Source organism: Hevea brasiliensis, chromosome 3 (genome assembly GCF_030052815.1).
Source record: "Hevea brasiliensis isolate MT/VB/25A 57/8 chromosome 3, ASM3005281v1, whole genome shotgun sequence".
Classification (NCBI taxonomy): Eukaryota; Viridiplantae; Streptophyta; class Magnoliopsida; order Malpighiales; family Euphorbiaceae; genus Hevea; species Hevea brasiliensis.
Window position 1 is genome coordinate 96551915 of NC_079495.1, and position 22575 is coordinate 96574489.

At 31.5% G+C, this 22575-nt stretch overlaps 1 protein-coding gene and 2 pseudogenes across 1 annotated transcript; 1 reads left to right on the plus strand and 2 right to left on the minus strand.

The window, feature by feature from the left end:
* Positions 1-10872: 10872 nt before the first annotated feature.
* Positions 10873-12887, minus strand: LOC131178696 (L-type lectin-domain containing receptor kinase IV.1-like). The gene has a single exon (XM_058144093.1). It carries the CDS (start codon positions 12885-12887, stop codon positions 10893-10895), a length of 1995 nt encoding a protein of 664 aa, XP_058000076.1. The 3' UTR covers positions 10873-10892.
* Positions 12888-18114: 5227 nt separating this feature from the next.
* LOC131178410 (L-type lectin-domain containing receptor kinase V.9-like) lies at positions 18115-19721 on the plus strand (annotated as a pseudogene).
* A 438-nt stretch (positions 19722-20159) lies between these two features.
* On the minus strand, positions 20160-22527 carry LOC110646747 (L-type lectin-domain containing receptor kinase IV.1-like; annotated as a pseudogene).
* Between the last annotated feature and the right edge of the window lie 48 nt (positions 22528-22575).

The following is a 22575-nucleotide window of genomic DNA, read 5'->3' on the forward strand; positions in this document are numbered from 1 at the left end:
GACTCTATAAATGTGAAGAAATATAGTGTTGATAAGGCTAGTATGTGTCCAAAATTTCACAGAGGTGATTTGATGTTAGATTGTTTCACAAGGTTTTGAAAGAGGTAGATAGTGTACTTTTCCCTAGGAAAAGATAATGCCAAGATTTCTCTTGTTTGCATTGACTGCAGCTTTAAAGCAATTCTTATAGTGAGTTTAAGATGAGAGTCAAATTGATGCTAGTTTCTACTTTATGTGCATAAAGGATGGCAAAGCATTAGGCATTCCTTAATAAACCACTCAAATGGTCACTAGGTTTGGTAGTCTATATTCATTGTACAGATGTCTTATTCATGGCTAATAGTGCTATTGTTATGAGGCATTTTCGTTCTCTTCTGAAGTTGATATCTTCAATCTCATGTTGCATTTCACTTTTTAATTTCTTATCACTTTTGAAATAAGCCCAATTAAAAATTGGAAGAGAATTATGAGAAGAGATGGAAAGAGTGAAAGAAAAAAGTGTATATCAAAAAAAAGATCACATTTTAATTGGGAAATATCACTAATGAGACAGGCAATGAAACAAAATCATCTAGATTGTTGAAATCCTAAGCAGTAGCATGGATGTACTTATGCAATAATTATGTCAGAATTTATGTAAATGGAATTAATCATTGCAACTACAAATAGCCTTAAAATTTGCAAGTTCCTTCTCCTTTGCAACAGCTAACCTCCTAATTAAGTTGTGCAACTTGAGCAAATTTTCACGGCCTGTAGCCTACATAAAAGTCAACATACAGATTAATAACACATTTGCCTATAAAGTAATGTCTATATATATATATATATATATATATATATATTCTTATAGTGAATTCTATATGGGCATGAGTGCAGGCTCTGATTTGCCAAGCCTCTACCATTTTAAAAAGTTTTAAAATATTTAATTTAAATCTAGTCTATTTGTGAAGCCACCCAAGCTTTCATAGTCTAGAGAGCAAGGCTTACTATCATTTTACCATTAATTTTCAAAGGCATGATAGCATAAAGTATGTACTAAAGTTGCAGATTTATTTGTTGCACACTGGTAACATCCCCCTAATTGGCTACTATAGATTGTATAATAAGAGTAGCACATTAGGCCATTAATATGATCCAAAGTAATTAGTAAAAAAATATATAAAGGCCTTCAAGAAAAATAATGCTTTTTCTTGAATTTGAGTGTGATAATATAAAAATAAAATAATAAGCATTGGCAAACTGCAAAAAGGGAATTAGTATTAATTTGCTTAACCTCATCCAACCTCATCCAACCCAGTGTCCATGGGCAATGGGCTAGCTATTAGTTAACAATAATAGTATTGCATGATCAATTATGAATGTGGGGTATGAGCAATTAATGGAAGGTCCCCAAATAATAGCAATTATACGTTTTAGTAAAGAGAAAGGAGCATTGCCAATACAAAATTTCTCTAATAAAGAAAATCAGCAATATTATTTTCAGAATAAACAATGTCTAAGTTAGATGACAATAATGGCAAGACATGACAATTAGCCCTTAAAGAAAGGATTAGAATTAGGACCTGCCATTTTTCAGTTAACATTTATTATGCCCAAATGTAAGTGTAACTATATGGAAGGGAAACCATTCTAAGCCAGAAATCCTAAACACTCTTCATGTCAGGGTTTCAATTTAGTCCTATCATTTTGTTATATGTGCATTAACTAATTATTATTATTATTATTATTATTATTATTATTATTATTATTATTATTATTATTATTATTATTATTATTATTATTATTCCTAACTTTTTATGCAGATAACAAGTTTTGGAAACTTGATTTGGTAACAGAAATTGTGGTAATGAAAGTTCTGTACAAAACTAACTACAAAACCCAAAATTGAAAAGTCAAGTTCATATTGTATGTGTCTGCAGGATGATATTCAAGTTAGATATTGAATAGATAAATGTATACATCAAACTGGCCTTATCAATTGATTTAGCTAGAAGTTTAAAAACAATTATTTTGCTCAAGAACTACTTGCTTAATCTCAAATGGCATATAATGTTATCCCAAAACTGACAAGAATATCACATATCACTTGGCAGCAAATGAATTATTAAAAATGTGCAAGGAAATTAATGTAAATAATAGTTCAAAATAGTAAAACAAATCCACAATGAGAAGGAAGGGTCTCTCTTTCTTCTCTTTTCTTTTTTTTTTTTATTTTGGTTTTTTTAGGTAGTAGGCCTGTTAAGATTTGCAAAATTGTTGTACTGTAAGAGTATAGACTGCATTTGATAAATGAATTGTATTTGCTTAAAAAAGGGGCTTGTTTGACATGTGCACATAGTCACATAGTTTGTCTTTGGCACATGACAATATAAAATGGTTAAAAGCAAGTGCATGAAAATTAAAAGGGAAAAAAAACTGTTATAACAGCTATATTTATATTCACAAGGCTTTTCAAATGCAAGCAATAACAAAATTTTCCAAAGTCTAGAAAATTTTCAATTAAAAAGGGACAACCCAATCATTTTTATTATAATATTAACGTGGTTGTCATAAAATAAGCAGAAAGAACATTACCAAATAACATTTTCTTAGCTCTCAACTGTAAAAATATTATATTATATTATATTAATAGACGGTAAAATAATCAATGAAAATATATTGGAGCCATCGAAATTTCAGGCTTCCATGTGGATCCAACACTGCTGGTTAATATAAATATAGACAAGATTGGAGGTATGCCTATTGTTCAACAAATAAAGAGTTTAAACACTTGCTATAAAAAAACTATATTAGTCTAATCTTCTCCAAATTTATTAGTTCAATGACTTGTTGGGTTGTTTCATACAACCACAACACCTAAATGGAAAAGGGTATAATTCAACAAGTCTATTACAATTACCTAGAGGAACAAAAATTCAACAGGCTATTACTATTTTCTTGTTAGTACCAAAAATGCATCGTACAACCAGGAAGCAGCACTTCCATATGAACAAATATCAAAAGGAGATATATTTTGACAAAAAAACAAACACTTATGAAGATTAATGACAGAAGAACTACATCTAAATATAATATATAGCAGAAAATTGAAGAGGAAGTTCAATTGCACTCGACACTTAATAACCCATGCCACAACATGTTGGATGAAAACTCATGGAGTTCTATGAATCCCCCAAAAAAAAAAAAAAAAAAAAAAAAAAAAACTATTCAAAATCTCCACAAAGGGATCACAAATAACCCCGTTAGCTAGGTGGGTCTCTTTCTAATTCCCAAAATCAGAAAGAGAGAATCAAAACGAGCTCAAATTGGGATATTGGCTTGTACATTTTTGTGAAGGAAAATGAATGAGAATAGAAAGAGACAATAGGGAGGTTCGAATATATATATGTAAATACCTGTTCCTTGCCTAACTAAACTGCGGCTTCTTGTAGCTAGCTTCCTTGCCCGAACTGCTTCCATAAAAGACACAAATTCTCTGAAACCTAGACTTAGTTTCTTCAAAATCCACACTTAGCAGCAGGCAAAGCCTTCCAAATCCACCTTTTGAGAATTGGGAACAATCAGTTTTAACCCTAAGAAACAATAGATTAATTTTGCTTTCATAGAACCCTAAAGGAACACGTTAAGACTGCAATATTAGGAGAAATTAGTTTTGAGCGGAAGTTACCAATTTGAAGGACTCATGACACAAAAAATCTCGCTAGAAGGAAAACAAATTCTAAAAGAAATAAAATAATTCATTAACAAGGGTAATATTGCCCTTGTCAAAGACTTTTAAAAATTGAAAAACTAAATTAAAAAATACCAATATATTACTTTTTAACAAGAGAATTTAATAATGGTAGTTAAAAATTAATACAATTACGACCACTTATAGTATTGGTCGTTATTTATAAATTATTAACAAGAAAATTTTAATTTTATCGTTAATTCTTAGTCGTTAAAAGTCATAATTCTTGTAGTGAATATATAGTTATATAATTATGTAAAAAAGCTTAGGATGTTTCTAATTTTAACATTTGGAAACTAAAAATTTTTGTCATCTCCTATACTTGTACCCTTAACTCACACTTCAGGGATGAAATATATAATTGTCCCCTATATTTGAGATTTTTTTTTTATTTTTAATTATGATAGAAAAGTCGTCCCTAATTTTAAATAGTAATTCAATTAGGGACAAAAAATATATTGGTCCCCTATAATATAAAAAAATTATGATTTGAGGACCATAAAAAATATTGGTCCCCAAAAATTATCCTTTATACTCACTTTTTTTGTAGTGTACTACGGACCGAATGATTGCGGATCTATTAACCAAAGCTTTGCCCATTAGTGCTTTTCAGAAGCATGTTGCGCATATGGGTGTAGTGAAAACTTTTGATGATACTTTGGTTTAGTGGGAGTTTGTTTTATGTAACATTTGGGTTAGCATTTGTATGAAATGCTTAGACCATTATTTTTGGACATATCTTGTCACATATTCCATTTAAATTCAGTTTTTATTTTTGAGATTTTGTTGACACATATATATAATATTGTTTTCCCTATCGGATTCAATGTTATTTTGTTTGTCATTTCATTAACTGGATTTTATAGGTTAAATTGCTTACTTGTTATTGGATATTATTTTGTATTTTATTAATCTGTTTTTTTAGTTTAATAAATTGATTACTGCTATCCAAGTAGGAGATTATTGATTATTTATTTGTATTTGGATGTGGATTAGCAATAATCAATTGTTCGGCTCATTGATAGATTAAATAATGATATCAAATAATAAGTTTAGTAATTAGCAATATCTAAATGGATTGGGTCATGTGATTGGGCAAGCCTGTAATGGGTCAGGCTGTCCATAAGCCCACTAAAGAAGAGGCCCCAACTCTTAGTCCTATATATATATATGTATCCTGATAACTCCATTTAATATTAAATAGAATTCAGATAGAATTTGAAGGCTGTAAATATTGAGAGTTGTGAATCGGCCTTTTCACTTCTATTCTTGATTATTCATAGAAAATCATGGATACAAGCGTATTTCCAGGCACACATATTTTCTAATCATGTAATCTATAACGATTTAATTTGTATTTATAACAAGAAGGCCAAGTTCATAGAGATAGTTGAAGACTGGGAGGTTGATTTTGGATGTCATAGGTTCTCATACGAGGAGCTCTCTATTGCCACCAATGGTTTTAGTGAGAGGAAGTTTTCATAAGGAGGATTTGGAAAGGTCTTTAAAGGGGTGTTGCTAATGTCAAATGCCCTTGTGGCTATGAAAAGAATATCTCACAATTCCAAACAAGGAATCAGAGAATTTGTTGCAAAAATTGGCACAATTAGTCAGTTGCAACATCCCAATTTGGTTTGGGTGGTTGGTTATTGTCGAAGCAAAGGTGAGCTTGCTTCTTTTTGGCTTATGATTTAGAGGCGAGCTCGCCTCAAATCGATCGCCGCTTTGGTGGAATTACTTCGCCGCAGAGTTAGATTCGAACTTATCACGGCAGCTACTTCCACCAATTGAGTCGCCAATTGGTGAGAGGCTAAAACCGTGAGTGATAAGGGTTCAATCCTAGCTCGCAGGCGAAGGGATTTAATTCCACCAAAGCGACAAGATCGATTTGAGTTGCGTGCCCGCTTTGCAAGGGCACGCCGCAAGAAGGCCACCCATAGAGGGGCTTGAGCTGGGCCCCTGCCGGTGTGACAATAAAAGGCGCTTTTACATACATTCATTAAGTTTCAGTGAGTTTTTGTTAACAGAGGAAAGAGACTTGATCACAGGAATCGTTCGCTTGTGCACCGCAGATCTTCTTACACACGAAGCCGCTTATTCTCACCAATTGAGCCGCACCAATTGGTGAGAGGCGGCAAAACCGTGAGTGATAAGGGTTCAATCCCAGGTTTGATTTAATTCTTAAGCGGATTTAATCTCTCAGGAGTCGCAGTCCGCTCTAGTATGCAGGGTACGCTGCAAGAAGGCTCACAGTAGGGCCTTGAGCCGGGCCTGCCGGTGTGACAGAGCTTCTTTTGGCTTATGATTATATGCCTAATGGCAGTCTTGACAAATTCCTGTTTAATAAGCCAGAGGTTATTCTTAATTGGAATCAAAAATTTAAAATCATTAAAGATATAGCTTCAGCACTTCCTTAACTGCATGAAGAAAGAGAAATATTTATAGTTCATAGAGATATCAAGACCAGTAATGTGTTATTAGATGGTGAATTAAATGGAAAATTGGGTGATTTTAGGCTTGCAAGATGTAGCAAACATGCACATGATGCTCATATAGTCGACATTTGGGGCTACATAGCACCAGAGCTTGCTAGAAGCGGCAAGGCAACTACATGCACTAATTTTTATGCATTTGGGGTATTTTGCTTGGAAGTTGCTTGCGGTAGAAGGACATAAAGCCCCATGCATCACCAGAAGAGGTGATTATGGTAAATTGGGTATATGAATGTTTGAGAGAAGGGAAGATCATGGGTACTACAGATCCGAAACTCAACAAAAATTTCAATGCAGAGGAGGTTGAACTAGTTTTGAAACTTGGACTAATAATTTGCTCACATAATCTTGCATAAATTAGGCCAAAGATGTTCTGATTCTAATATACCTGAAAGGCGATGCTTTTCTCCCTAAAAATTTTGATACTCATATTCAAGAACAAAAGTACAGGGCAGAGTCTGATAGTCATGTCATTTCACATGGTTCTATGCCATCCCTAAGAATCACTGGATTACTAATTTTAGTGGGACATTGATTGTGCTAATACAGAGAGAACAAGCTAGCTATTTTGAAATGCTTTTAAGGAGTGCTCATAGTTTTCACAAGTCAAAGATTTTAGTTCATCATTTGAACTATATTTGCTGCCATGTGTGGTCAATCAAGTAGACATAAAAATTACTCTGTATATGTGTGTGTGCAAGCTTATTGATCTACATTTATATTTATATATACATGTATGAAAAAGGAACATTGACTTTGCCTAAATTACCATTCGTTCTTAAAATTAATTATAGTTATATTTTTATTATTTAAATTAATTTTAAAGTTTGTATAAATTTTTAATTTTTAGAGTTCATATAAAATTAAAATTCTTAATCTTACTTATTTTTAACTTTAATTAAATATAAAATTTTATAAGAAATAATTAATTAAAATAAGAAATTAAGAAATAAAAAATATAATTAATCTATCTATTATTTAAAAATACAAAAAAACTGCATTTATAATGACAAATAAATAATTTGTCGTCAGTAATATTTTATTGCTGTTAATCCATATAAATTCATCGCTAATACTATTCAGCGATAAAAAGATATGTCGCTGATTATTTTAGCAATTAGTGGCTTACAAATATTATTACTGCTAAACTTTTAGTGACAAAAAAATTGTTGCTAAATCCTTAATGATACCAATTCTATAATATATTATATTGTCACTAATAACTTTTAGTGTCGAAATATTTGTCACTAAATACCAAATAATCTTAATTTCTAATATTCCAATTATTTATAAATTAAAATTTTAATATTATTTTAATAATAATTCTAATTATACTAAAAAAATATTATAGTTATTAATATAGTAATTATATAATTATAATCCTATAACTATTATTAATTTAATAAAATTATTCAATTTAATTTAATAAAATTAATAAAAAAACATTAAACACGGAATATTATTCTTATTAATTTATTTTAGTTGTTTTAAAATCTATAAAATTATAATTTTAAAATTTTATTATTTTTTCAATTATATATATATATATATATATATAACTACAAAAGAGGGGAATAATTGGAGAAAAAAATATCTTTCAAATTATTATTTAAAAATTAATTATTAAATTAATAAAATTACAAAAATATTACTAAAAAGTTAAGTATATAATTAAATAAAAACATAGGATTACCTAAGTATTAGAATTAATAATTTGAATTTTTAATCTAATTCAAGCAGATAATCACACACTTAGTTATAAATTTATATCTTTTTTTAATTATTATATCGATAAAAATATAAATTTAATCAAACTTAAAATTTATTTTTATATATAAATATATTTTCATTTATTTCATTTTTATTATGAATAAAAATAAATAATTTTATATTCTCATATTATTATTCAATATAATAAATTAAAGAAATTATTGAGACCTTTAATGACATTATTATAATTGCATTTCAATTTTGACCAATTTAGGTAAATGAAATAAAACTAATACTAATATTACAATTTTAATAAAATAAAAAATTTTTAAATAAAATTAAAAAAAAAGTGCTTAGAATTTTTATATTAATTAGTCTTATTTTCAAATTAATTTTATTCTTTATATCAATAAACTATTATAATTTATAAATATATTAAAAATTTTTAAAAGTACTATTCATAAAAAATATTTAGACTTGATTTGAATAATTAATTGTTTAAAATAAAAATAAAATTTAATTTTATATTAAAATATAATAAAAAAATGATAATATCAAATTTAAATGTTTATTTATTTCAAATTTTTGTCTATTTATATAAATTTTGTATTATTAATTAATGGATGAATGACTAAAAAAATCAAAATGATTCAAAAAAAAATTAAAACCTTTATTTTTTTCAATTTTAGCCAAATATTTTAATTTTATCAATTTAATTTTAAATTTTGACATTACTTTTAATTTCAGCGATTAGCCTAATTGAATTATTTAATTGATAAAAACAATTTAAATATTTGTATACATTGTTAATGTTAGTTAATCTTTTTGTTTTTATATCAATTTTATTATTCTCAAATTGATAAAAATATTATTTTCATTAATTTATTTATCATTTAAAAAATTATAATTACTTTTACTTTGATTTTGTTATTTGCTCATACTTTATTTTTAAATATTTTATTTTTTTTCTTTTTTTTTTCTCTTAAATTTGAAATAAAATGATAAGAAATATGTGAATTAAAAGTATAACTAGAAAGAAAGAGAGAAAAAATTTAAAAATTTATATAATAATATTATGTATATAATTTATTAATTTTTATCAAATTGAAATTTGCTAAAATTAACAAAAATACTAAAATTATTGAATATATTAATAAAACTAAAAATAGCAGCTAAAATTGGTAATAAATGAAAATTTTGAATTATTTTTATCAATTGATGAGTTCAATTATTTTTAACTAAATTTATTATTAAAATTGAAATCATTTAGAAAAGATTTTTTGATTAAATTGATATAATTAAAATTTTTTACTAAAATTAATAATTAACGTAAAAATTTTGAATTTTTTTATTATCATTTAACTTTATTTAATTATGTAAATATATGAGTAAGTTGAGTTATATTAAAGAATAAAATTAATATATAATTATAACAATATATTTTTAAATGATATAATTTAACTTTTTATCAGTATATTTACTTTATATATTTTTTTGTTTAAAATACTTTAATTTTTTAATTTTTAATTTATATTAAATAGAATTATACAGACACACACAAAAGAGATGAAGCATTGGGATTGGCTAAAATACTCTAGCAATTTAATAGTACAATGAATGATTACATTTAATTGACTATTATAATTTTTTGTTAATATTTTTCAATAATTTTAATTCTAATACAATTATGATTCAAAATTTTAATATATATATAATTCAAAAAATTATTATTTTTGTTTGCTCAAATTGATTTGTGATTAAAAATTATATTAGAAAATTATCAATAGCAAAATATTCATATGTAAAATTATAATTTTATAATTACAACTATAATTATAATTCTAATATAATTATAATTTCAAATTTTAAAAGTTTAGAATTTAATATCACACATTAACAATATAAAAATTAAATAAATCATATGCATATATTACAAAACTAAATTGGCATAGAGTTATGGTAATATTAGAATTTTTATTTCAGTTTGATAATTCCTCTAAACTGAGATTACATTGTTATTATTGGTATTTTTATTTATTTATTACATATTAATAATTAAATTTAATTATAATAAATAACTTTCCATTAGAATGTAATCTAATTAAAATAAAATAAATTTTAATTTAATAGATATTTTATAATTTTTAATTTAATAAATGTTTATTTATAAAATTAATTAAATTAACATTAATATTAAATGTAATTTAACATTTAATATTTATATGTAAATTATAAAGAGAGTAATTGAAAAATGTGCAGGGATAAAATTATTATTGTTATTATTATAAGATAGAGTTTTTAACCTAAAAATTGTTTTAAATTTTTATTATAAAATTTCATAAAATTTAATATTTTAAAATATTATAATTTTCAAAATTTTTATATTTAATAAATTATATATTTTTTAATTAAGTGATATTAATTTTATACAATATAGTAAAAATTATAAAAAAAATTATATATGAATAAAATTAAATTATAAACACTAATAGCGAGTACAAATAACGTAAGCTAAATTAAAAAAAAAAAAAAAAAAACTGGCCCTAGATGAAAAGCTAGTAGCCTGCTACTTGGGATAGGAAAGTTCAAAATTAAGATCGTAGAATTTTTTTTCAATTTGTTCTAAAGCCACCATGATTTTGGTATTTTTTGAAGCCATTCCTGGGTTTGCTTTCTTTTTTAATCAGTTTTAACTTGAAATTTAGCAGTTATTTATTTGCAAATTTTACAGGAATATTTTGAGGAAATCTATGTCTCAGGTTTGGTAGAACAAAAAGCTGATGCTGTACAACTTTTTTATTTGGTTCCTAATATCCATACAACAAGGAAGACAATGACCTTTATTATCAGCAAATACATACAAGGCCAGATGAAAAGGGAAGATTAAGTTAGAAAATAAAATCAAGTTAAGGAAAATAAAAATAAAAATAAAAAAAAAAGAAAGAAAGAAAGAAAGAAAATCAGCGGCCCCCTGAAAGAAGGGACCCTGCTACAGAAGATGAATGCGAGAGTGCCATGTTCATGGAAAATTCGCTAAAACCTTCAGGGCGTGCAAATGTTAGGCCACTCGCAGAGAGGCCAAGCGATGACAATTCTGGAAGAGGAATATCACACTCTAAGAATTGCAGAACTTGGCGCATGCTTGGTCTAGCTTCAGGAACTGCATGTGAACACAATAAACCAAGTTTTAACACCAATTCCACCTCTTCTGGTGCATAATTTGGACCCAAATTTGGATCGCTGGCCTCAAGAATTTCACCTCTGACCCAGAAGGAAAACACCCAATCAAGCAAGATTACATCGTCTGCTTGTTCTCTTCGCTCTATTGGCCTTCTACCACAAGCAACCTCAAGTAAAAAGGCACCAAAGGCATATACATCAGTCTTTGTTGTGGCCTTTCCAGTTCGAGTGTGTTCAGGAGCGAGATAACCAAAAGTACCAACAATATGAGTAGTTTGAGGATCTGTTCCATGGTCATATAATCTAGCAAGGCCAAAATCTCCCAATCTTCCATTCAATTCACCATCAAGCAAGACATTGCTAGCCTTGACATCTCTGTGAATCACAACTTGCTCCCATTCTTCATGCAGATAATACAGCCCTGAAGCTACACCTTTTATGACTTTAAATCTTTGGCTCCAATTCAGGGTGACCCTTGGTTGGTCATACAGGTACTTGTCCAGACTTCCATTGGGCATGTAATCATAGACCAAAAGTAGTTCTCCTTCGCGCCGGCAATAGCCCAAGAGCGTCACTAGGTTCCGGTGACGAAGCCGACCAATACTAACAATTTCTGCTACAAAAACCTTCATTCCTTGTCTTGTTTCATGGGACACCTTTTTTACTGCAATCTCAATCTTGGAAGATGGCAACACCCCTCTATAAACCCTACCAAATCCGCCACTACCCAATAGTTCCTTGTCTCTAAATCCTTTAGTGGCGATGTACAAATCCTTGTATTTGAATCTGTGAGGCCCATAGTCAAGCTCCCAATCTTCAAGCACTTCTGCAAACTTCCGTTTCCATCTTATGAAATAAACTAAACCTGATATTACTATGAAAACCACACTTACAGAAATTGTGGGCACCCCAATGGTTAGAAATTTTGATCTCTCCTTTGGTCCAATTCGCGGAAGCTTAGGAAGTTGAGCAAGATCTAGTGCTTGAGCTTGGCCATTCATCTTATAGCTCCAACCCAATACATAATTAGATGTTAGGACAGAGGCTGTAGATGATGAGAAACCAACGTACATGGTATCTTGCAGGAATGGTGACAGATCAAGAACTACAGACAGAAGTGGAATACTGGGTTTACCAATATTAATCGGGGCTAAAGTGACGTTAAGTTGCTTTGTTGCACCATCATATTCCACCCAAATTTGCATTGGATGGCTGCTAGCAAGGGTCAAGTTTGTGAGCCTACCGCTGGAATTAGTATAATATCCTGCTGGGGCAGCTTCAGAAGACCTTAACCCATTAATATCTATTCCAACATGATTATCATTGATATCACCGAATTCACTGCCATAGCTATAGATGGTGTCAAGCTCCACTGCAACAACATGGTTGGTATCATTACCATTGTTGGTTTCATTAAACAGCCCAAGGTACTGGCCGGCAAAAGATCCAGGGAGGCCTTTTGTTGGTGCAATCACAAAGGCAATCCCTTGACCAATAACACTTGCAATTTGAGGTACGATAGCAAAGACAAAGGTAGTAGAAAAGGTGAAAACAGAGCCATTTGAGTTCTTGAAAGTTATTGGGTGTGGAAAAAAGGCGTGACCCTTTTGCTGCCTGGTGTGATTGGTAAGCCTCAGAAGGCCGCTATAGGTGATCTCAGCCGTACCATCAAGGCTTAGATTAGCAGATCGAAAGCCATGGTAGAGGAAACTGAGATCGTCGGAAGCTGCTAAGCAGACCAAGAGGGACACCAAAAGGACTGCTTTGAATAACATGTCTTTTGCCCTCGCATAAACCAAATTTCTTCTTTTTAAATGTTTTTTTTAACCCTCTTAGGCTGCTTGCATCTGACCATGAAATTCGCAAAGGTAGCAAGCAGCGAAAATGGGTAGAGTAGTCAATTCCACGAGGCAACACTACATTAATTCCATTGACCTTTTTTTCCACGTTTCAGCTAATCTGTCAGTTATGCCGCGAGCACAAACATTGAAGTTTCTTGGGTACTAATAATTCTGACGTCAGATGCCATTAAGTTACAGGACACTACATTATTATTGATGTTGCATTTCACTCTACAGGGTGCATTAGCTTTAGATAGTTATAGAGATTATAGTTAAAATTGATATTTTACTCTCTGAGTCGAACGCTCACTCCTGTTTAATATTTTTCCAGGCCGCAGGAGGAGTTATTTTACTGAGCAACCTGTTTTCTTCCTCGCAGGTTTAACGTCGATTATTTAATTGTTTTACTATCTTTTCTAAATTTAAAATCTAGAACTCCGCATGTGTTAGTAATAGTGTGGACCTTGTTAGAAATTGTGTTAATTTAAATTTTTGAGATTAATAAATGAAGATTTGTATAGTATTTAAATAGTTTGTAAATGAGGTAACAGGGTTGAGCTGGGTTCCCTTGATTTTAGTTTTTGAAAATTTCTAGGCTAAGTTGGCCCGAAATGAAATTACAACAGTTTGATTTAAATTATTTTATATGCATATTGGGCCTAAATTGTGGCCCTGGTTATGGATTTGAGGAATAATTAGGCTTACTACGGGCCTCGGGGGCTTTAAGTGGTCAGTCCTAGTCTTGGGTCCGAGGCCCATAGGTTGGGTCGTGACACCTTGATTCACCAATGACCTCAATCAATTTCTCCTTGTCTTCACACCCTATTTTTTCAGGAGAAAATTATCAAATATGAGCTATCAAAATGAAGTCATATTTACAAGCTTTTGATTTATGGGATTTAGTAGAAAATAATACTAATCCCTCTTCACTACCAAAAAATTCAAGGCAAATAAAAATTCAAGGCAAAAAATCCCTCTTGCTTAAATAAAAATTCACAATGAGGAGAGAGTTAAGAAATACAAGACAAAAACTTGTATAGAATATTCAGTTTCTGAAACCATTTTCATAAAAATTATGGCTTGTGAAAATGCAAAAGAAGCTTGGAATTTGCTCAAGGAGGAGTATAAAGGCAATGATCAAATAAGGTTCATGCAAATTTTAAATCTCAAAAGAGAATTTGAGATTCAAAAAATGAAAGAGTCTGAAAATGTCAAACACTATTGTACTAAGCTTGTGTCCATAACCAACAAAATCAGACTGCTTGTTGAAGAATTTCTTGACAAAAGAATTGTAGAAAATATATTTGTTAGCCTCCCTAAGAAGTTTGAGCCAAAATTTTCCTCACTTGAGGTTCATGCAAATTTTTCACAAATAAGCTATTCTGAAGTGTCGATGCTTTGCGGGTTGTGAGGCAAAGAAGAGCAATTAGACAAGAACGAACAATTAAGGGAGCCTTTCTAACAGCAAGTCATCCACAAAGAAAAAATTTCCACAATGTGGTATTTGCAAAAACTTTAACCATGAAGAAAAGAATCGTTGGCATAAAGGCAAACCACAATGTTTTAATTGCATAAAATTTGGGCATTTATTAAAAGATTGCAGGTTTAAAAATGGAGAAGCATATTTATCACAAGAGGAAGAATATCTTTTTTGAAGTTTGGTGAGAAGTGCTCCAAGAAAATCAGAAGCAAAGGTTGGTGAGAAGTGCACCAACAAATGGTGAGAAGTACACCAAAATTATCAGTTGAAGAGAAGTGTTCTAACACACAAATTTATCGGCTGGAGAGAAGTGTTCTAACACCTAAATTGCCAGTTGGAGAAAAGTACTCCAATCAAATAAATAAATAAATTATTTTGAGTCCATGTTTGAATTAAGAAAGAGAATATTAAAATTCAAACATATTTGATTTAGTCTTCATTTTTAAATTGTTGCATTTCAAATTTTAAGTAGTGATCTAATCTAAACTAATGGTTGAGATTTAGATGAGATTCTTATTTTATTTTGTTAGATCTAGTATTATATAAATAGTACATCAATTAATATTGTCTATAAAGTTGTGCAAATAGTTTCTTTGTTCAATAAAAATGTTCTTTATTCTTACGTATTAATTTTTGTTGCATTTATCCCTTGGAGGCAAGGTGAACTGAGAGCCATGTGAGGGTGGAGGCAGAATTCATTTGAAGAGATTGATTCACTTGGTTGGATTCATCAAAGTGCCTAATTACCAATCCAATGATCTCATTAAAGGTTACCCTCTATTGTTGAAAGATAAAGAGATTCTACCCCTTCCATATTTGGCATAATATGAAACACACCATATGAACCAAATCATCACCATTTTCGTGTTTTCTAACATAGGAGCAAATTTCCTATCATAAGTCTTTAACAGATGACCCTGATAATTGATCCGATCTCACTGTTATTGAATAATGAATCCAGACTTCGACTGCTTTTGGACACGAGAAAAAGAGATGTTTCAACGATTCAATCTCACTACAAACGTAACATTCTTTTGGCATATGTGACATTTTCATATTCAGAAGTTCACATTCATCGATTTATAAAACAGTTGCAAAATTACAAAATTAAAGGCATTGAATTTTTATAACTGATTATATATCCGTTGCTATTAGCAATGGATTTTAATTGCTTAAATCAATTGCTATTAGTAGCAACATATATTCTTTTGACAAAAATTTTATTTTTTTTAAATAAATTAATTTAACAACTGATTTGATTTTTTATTACTATTTATAACTGATTTTTAGTTGCTAATAGCAATTGATTTATCAGTCAGTTGCTAATCGATTTAGAAACCAGCTTCATTGCAACCGATTAAATCGGTTGCTAAATCAATTAGCAACTGATTTTAATGGATTAATAACCAATTCTATTAGTTGCTAATTCATTTTTATTTTGTAGTGATTTTTCGATGATGAAGTACATCCCACATTCGCAACTCACTATCATCCTAGTCACAACATTAATTCTTGAAAACTTTTTCAAATTTAAAAATACTCAAATCAAAATTACAAAAGATAAAATTTCTTATAAAATTTTATATTTAATTAAAGTTAAATATAAGTAGTATTAAGAATTTTAAATTTATATAAATATTAAAATTAATTTAAATAATAAAAATATAATTATAATTAATTTAAAAAATGAATGGCATTTTTGAAAAAGCCAATATTCCCTCTTCCCACATTAATACATATTATAGATAGATAGATGTTTTATAATTCATAAATTTTTATGAATTCATCTTTTTAATTTCAACTACATTAACATGGATAATTATCTGTCCACCGGGAAAAAAAAAAGGATAATTAGCTAGCGCTTCTGATCCAAAATAATTTATTTTATTCATTTTATTTTATTTTTATTAATTAGTAGTATATTCTCTCTTTGTTTTAAGTTTTATTTGTGTATATTTTATCCTCATAATCCATTTGATTATTTAGGCACTTTATTATCTAAATTGAAGTTTACAAATAATTTTTATCTTTGTCATTATTTTTAATTTTCTTATGACAACATTTATTTTTATTTTGTCTTTATAATTAATTTATATCAGAAATCAAATATTTCATTAATTAAACTAATTTTTTTAAAGATTTTTTTTGTTAAAAATTACATAATATTATTTTAAAAAATTAAACTAAATAGTTTTGTTTAAAGAAAAAAGCACACAACTAATTAAAACTATGTAGTTTTGTCCCATATAAGAACTAGGTAGAAGACGACATAGAAGTAGTAGCCTAAGAAATTCTTGCTCCAAAAACTAATGTTTATCAGTACTAAGCTCTTTGATCCAGATGAAAGTATGTCCTCCTAATTAACTTTTGCTGTAATTGTTATGTTATTGCAAATGATGATGGACATGATGGGCCGGTGGAGATCAATGGACTAGAAAGAGAAAAAAATTTTCGAAGTTAATTCAACTCACTTTAAATTTGATTAATTCTCTTCAATCTCACCTTGGCTTTGGTATTGTATGGCTTGAAGATAGGGCGATGTTCTCTCCACCTCAAATCTTTATAATTTACCCCATATTTTAATATATTATTATTTTTATTAAAAATAATTTATTCTTATACATTTAAGTATTTAAATTTTATAATTTTAACAAAATTGATAAGACACATCAAGCCCCCATATGTCAAAACACAATTAATGGCAGGTCAATATCAAGAAATCTTTAGAAAATTTTATTTTTTATTTTCAATACATAATTGTTTGATTAAAAGTTTAAACGTACTTTAATTCAATTTTTGAGATTCTAGCATTTTAGGTACATTTGCAATCCATTTATATGTGAAAGCTAAAAAAACTATGCAAATAATTTTTTTGACACGCTCATGAGAAAACGCCAAACTAAACGATTTGATACGTTGATATATCAATGCATTTTAGAACTTGTCAAGTAATTCAGAAGAAAAGTTAAATCTTTTCACCCTTTATTTCTAAGGTAAGAACTGTCCGTCTTTTTGTGCTTAAAAAGTTTCTTTTTTTTTTTCCTGAAAAAGTTGTTTTATTTTTTCAAAATGTTTGTATTATATTTTCCAATCAAGCAAAACATGTTGTCACATGATTAGTCCAAAGATCAGATAAAAAAAAGTCCAAACAGGCAGCTATATGTCAATTTTCACTATGAGCTATTTTGACTTTTGGGGAATAAGATCCCAAAAGGTGAGATGTGGACCAAAATGCACTCAAAATACCCATCCATGATGAGAAATAGGAAGAGAACACGACAAGGTGAACAGACTCACACTAATTATCGATTCCCAACTATGTTTGTCAAATTGTATCTAACGCTATTTCTCTTCGTCAAATTGGCAGCTCCAAGCAAAAATCGCTTTACCTTCTACAGGAATTTAAAACTGGGCGCGTAGCAGAGGTCACGCCTGATGGTCTTTTCCAGCTCACTGATAACACTTCGTGAGGAATTGGCCATGCCTTTTGTGCTTAGCCCTTGAACTTCAAGAATTCATCAACCGCCAGTGTGTTTTCTTTTTCTACCACCTTTATATTTGCTATTTCCCACCAGAAGTCGAAATTCTCTGTTCAAGGCATGTCCTTTCTGATAGCTCCTTCGAAAGAAATGCCTGGAGCTTCATCAGGGCAGTTTTTTGGCATACTTAACCACATATTTAATGGAAAAACTTAACCACATATTTAATGGAATATCAACTAATCATATTGTTGCAATTGAGCTTGATACGTTCCAAGACCAAGAATTCAATGATATCAATGATAATCATGTTGCCATCGGCATCAACAGCTTAGTATCTGTCAAATCAGCTCCTGCAGGTTATTTCCTAAATGAATATGTAGAATTCAAGAATCTGAGTCTTGCAAGCGGGGAGCTTACTCAGGTTTGGGTGGGGTATGATGCCACTAGGAATCAACTTAATATTACGTTGTCTCCAATTCATACAAGTAAGCCTAACCTTCCACTTTCGTCTTTGGATATTGATATCTCACCGATCATTTTGGACTGAATGTTTGTGGGTTTTTCCTCCTCCACAGACCAACTAGATGTTCTAGGTTGGAGCTTTCAATTTGATGAGCAAGCTCAAGAGCTTTATCTATCTCGCATTCCACCTTTACCTACTAAAAAGATAACCAGAAAGGGAAAAGTAGCATTGGTAGCTGGATTATCCATAACAGGAGTGACTTTGATGGCGATAATAGTCACTTTCGTCTTTATATGGAATAAAAAGAAGGCCAAGTTCACACAGATAGTTGAAGACTGGGAGGTGGATTTTGGATGTCATAGGTTCTCATACGAGGAGCTCTATGTAACCACCAATGGTTTTTGTGAGAGGGAGATTCTTGGAAAAGGAGGATTTGGATAGGTCTATAAAGGAATGTTGCCTATGTCAAATGCCCTTGTGGCTGTGAAGAGAATTTCTCACAATTGCAAACAAGGAATCAGAGAATCTATTGCGGAAATTGGCACAACTTAGTCGGTCGCAACATCACAATTTGGTTCCAGTTCTTAGTTATTGTCGAAGCAAAGGTGAGCTTCTTTTGGCTTATGATCATATGCCTAAGGCAGTATTGACAAATTCCTGTTTAATAAGCTAGAGGATATTCTTAATTGGAATCAAAGATTTAAAATCATTAAAGACATAACTACAGCGCTTACTTACCTGAATGAAGAAAACGAAATAGTTACATTTCATAGAGTTATTAAGGCCAGCAATGTGTTATTAGATAGTGAATTAAATGGAAAATTGGGTGATTTTGGGCTTGCAAGATGTAGCAAGCATGCACATGATGCTCATATAGTCGGCACTTTGGGCTACAATGCACCAGAGCTTGCTAGAAGCGGCAAGGCAACTACAAGCACTGATGTTTATGCATTTGGGGTATTTTACTTGGAAGTTGCTTGCGGTAGAAGGCCAGTAGAGCCGCACGCATCACTAGAAGAGATGATTATGGTAAATTGGGTATATGAATGTTTAGAGAAGGGAAGATCTTCAGTACTACAGATCCAAAACTCGACAAAAAATTCAATGCAGAGGAGGTTGAACTAGTTTTGAAACTTGGACTAATTTGCTCACACAATCTTGCAGAAATTGGGCCAAAGATGTCATAAGTTCTAAAATACTTGAAAGGCGATGCTTTTCTCCTGAAAATTTTGATAATCGTATTCAAGAACAAAAGTACGGGGAGAGTCGATAGTCATGCCATTTTACATGGTTCTATACCATCCCTAACAATCACCGAATCACTAATTTCAGTGGGGCGTTGATTGTGCTAATACAAAAGAATCACTAATTTCAGTGGGACGTTGATTGTGCTAATACAGAAAGAACAAGCGTGCTATCATGAAATGCTTTTAAGAAGTGCTCATAATTTTCATGAGTCACAGATTTGAGTTCATCATTTGAACTATATTTGCCGCCATGTGTGGTCAACCAAGTAGACATAAAAAATTACTCTCTATATGTGTGTGTGCAAGCTTATTTATTTCAAAAAAAATGCTAGTAGCGTGCTACTTGGTATGAGAAGCTCAAAAGATGGTAGTTTATTTTCAATTTGTGGTATAGCCTCCATGGTTTTGGTATTTTTTAAAGCCACTCCTCGGTTCGCTTTCTTTTTTAATCAATTTTAACTTTGGAATTTAGCAGTAATTTATTTGCAAATTTTACAGGAATATTTTGAGGAAATATATATCACAGGGTCGGTAGAACAAAATGCTGTTGCTGTACACCTTTTTATTTTGTTCCCTAATTTCTATAAAGCCAGGAAGGCAATGACCTTTATTATCTGCAAATACATACAAGCAAGATGAAAAGGGAAGAGCAAGTGAGAAAATAAAATTGAAAACAAAAAAGAGAGAGAGAGAAATTCAGCGGCCCCCTGAAAGAAGGGACTCTGCTACAGAAGATGAATGCGAGAATGCCATGTTCATGGAAGAAGGATAGGACATGGCGTAATCGCTAAAACTTTCAGGGTGTGCAAATGTTAGGCCACTCGCAGAGAGGCCAAGCGATGACAATTCTGGAAGAGGAATATCCCGATCTAAGAACTGCAGAACTTGGCGCATGCTTGGTCTAACTTCAGGCACTGAATGTGAACACAACAAACCAAGTTTTAACACCAATTCCACTTCTTCTGGTATATAATCTGGGCCCAAATTTTGATCTCTGGCCTCAATAATTTCACCTTTGACCCAGAAGGAGAACACCCAATCAAGCAAGATTGCATCCTCTGCTTGTTCTCTTCGCTCTATTGGCCTTCTACCACAAGCAACCTCAAGTAAAAAGGCACCAAAGGCATACACATCAGTCTTTGTTGTGGCCTTTCCAGTTCGAGTGTGTTCAGGTGCAAGATAACCAAGAGTACCAACAACATGGGTAGTTTGAGGATCTGTTCCATGGTCATATAATCTAGCAAGGCCAAAATCTCCCAATCTACCATTTAATTCACCATCTAGCAAGACATTGCTAGCCTTGACATCTCTGTAAATCACAACTTGTTCCCATTCTTCATGCAGATAAAACAGCCCTGAAGCTACGCCTTTTATGACTCTAAATCTTTGGCTCCAATTCAGGGTAACCCTTGGTTGATCATACAGGTACTTGTCGAGACTTCCATTGGGCATGCAATCATAGACCAAAAGTAGTTCTCCTTTGCGCCGGCAATAGCCCAAGAGCGTTACTAGGTTCCGGTGACGAAGCCGACCAATACTAACAATTTCTGCTACAAAAACCTTCATTCCTTGTCTTGTTTCATGGGACACCTTTTTTACTGCAATCTGAATCTTGGAGGTTGGCAACACTCCTCTATAAACCCTACCAAATCCACCACTACCCAATAGTTCCTTGTCCCTAAATCCTTTAGTGGCGATGTACAAATCCTTGTATTTGAATCTGTGAGGCCCATAGTCACGCTCCCAATCTTCAAGCACTTCTGCAAACTTCCTTTTCCTTCTTATGAAATAAACTAAACCTGAGATTACTATGAAAACCACACTTACAGAAATTGTGGGCACCCCAATGGTTAGAAATTTTGATCTCTCCTTAGGTCCAATTCTTGGAAGCTTAGGAAGTTGAGCAAGATCTAGCGCTTGAGCTTGGCCATTCATATTATAGCTCCAACCCAATACATAGTGAGATGTTAGGACAGAGCCTGTGGATGATGAGAAACCAACGTACATGGTATCTAGCAAGTATGGTCACAGATCAAGAGCTACAGACAAAAGTGGAATACTGGGTTTACCCATATTAATCGCAGCTAAAGTGATATTAAGTTGCTTCTGTGTACCATCATATTCCACCCAAATTTGCATTGGTTGGCTGCTAGCAAGGGTCAAGTTTGCGAGCCTACCGCTGGAATTAGTATGATATCCTGCTGGGGCAGATTCCTCAGACGTTAACCCATTAATATCTATTCCAACATGATTATCATTGATATCATCGAATTCGCTGCTATAGATGGTGTCAAGCTCCACTGCAAAAACATGGTTGGTATCATTACCATTGTTGGTCTTATTAAACAGCCCAAGGTACTGGCTGGGAAGAGATCCACGGAGCCCTTTTGTTGGTGCAATCACAAAGGCAATCCCATGACCACTAATACCTGCAAGTTCAGGTACAATAGCAAAGACAAAGGCAGTAGAAAAGGTGAAAACAGAGCCATTTGTGTTCTTGAAAGTTATTGGGTTTGGAAAAAAGGCGTGACCCTTTTCCTGCTTGGTGTAATTGGTAAGCCTCAGAAGGCCACTAGAGGTGATCTCAGCTATACCATCAAGGCTTAGATTGGTGGATCGAAAGCCATTGTAGCGGAAACTGAGATGTTGAGAAGCTGCTAAGCAAACTAAGAGGCACACGGAAAGGACTGCTTTGAATAACATGGCTTGCACTTGCCTAGACCAAATTTTCTTCATCTCAACGTTTTTTTAACCTTCTTTGGCTTCTTGCATCTGAGTTCACGCAGCCCCATCGATTCCTGTCCAACATGAAATAGTTTATGAGATCCTGAGCATGAAATTCTGGAAGGAAGCAAGCAGCCAAAGGGAATATCGTGGTCAAATTTTGCCAGCTAATCATGTCAGGAAAGAGGACACTACGTTAATTTAATGACCCTTTGTGGCACGGTTT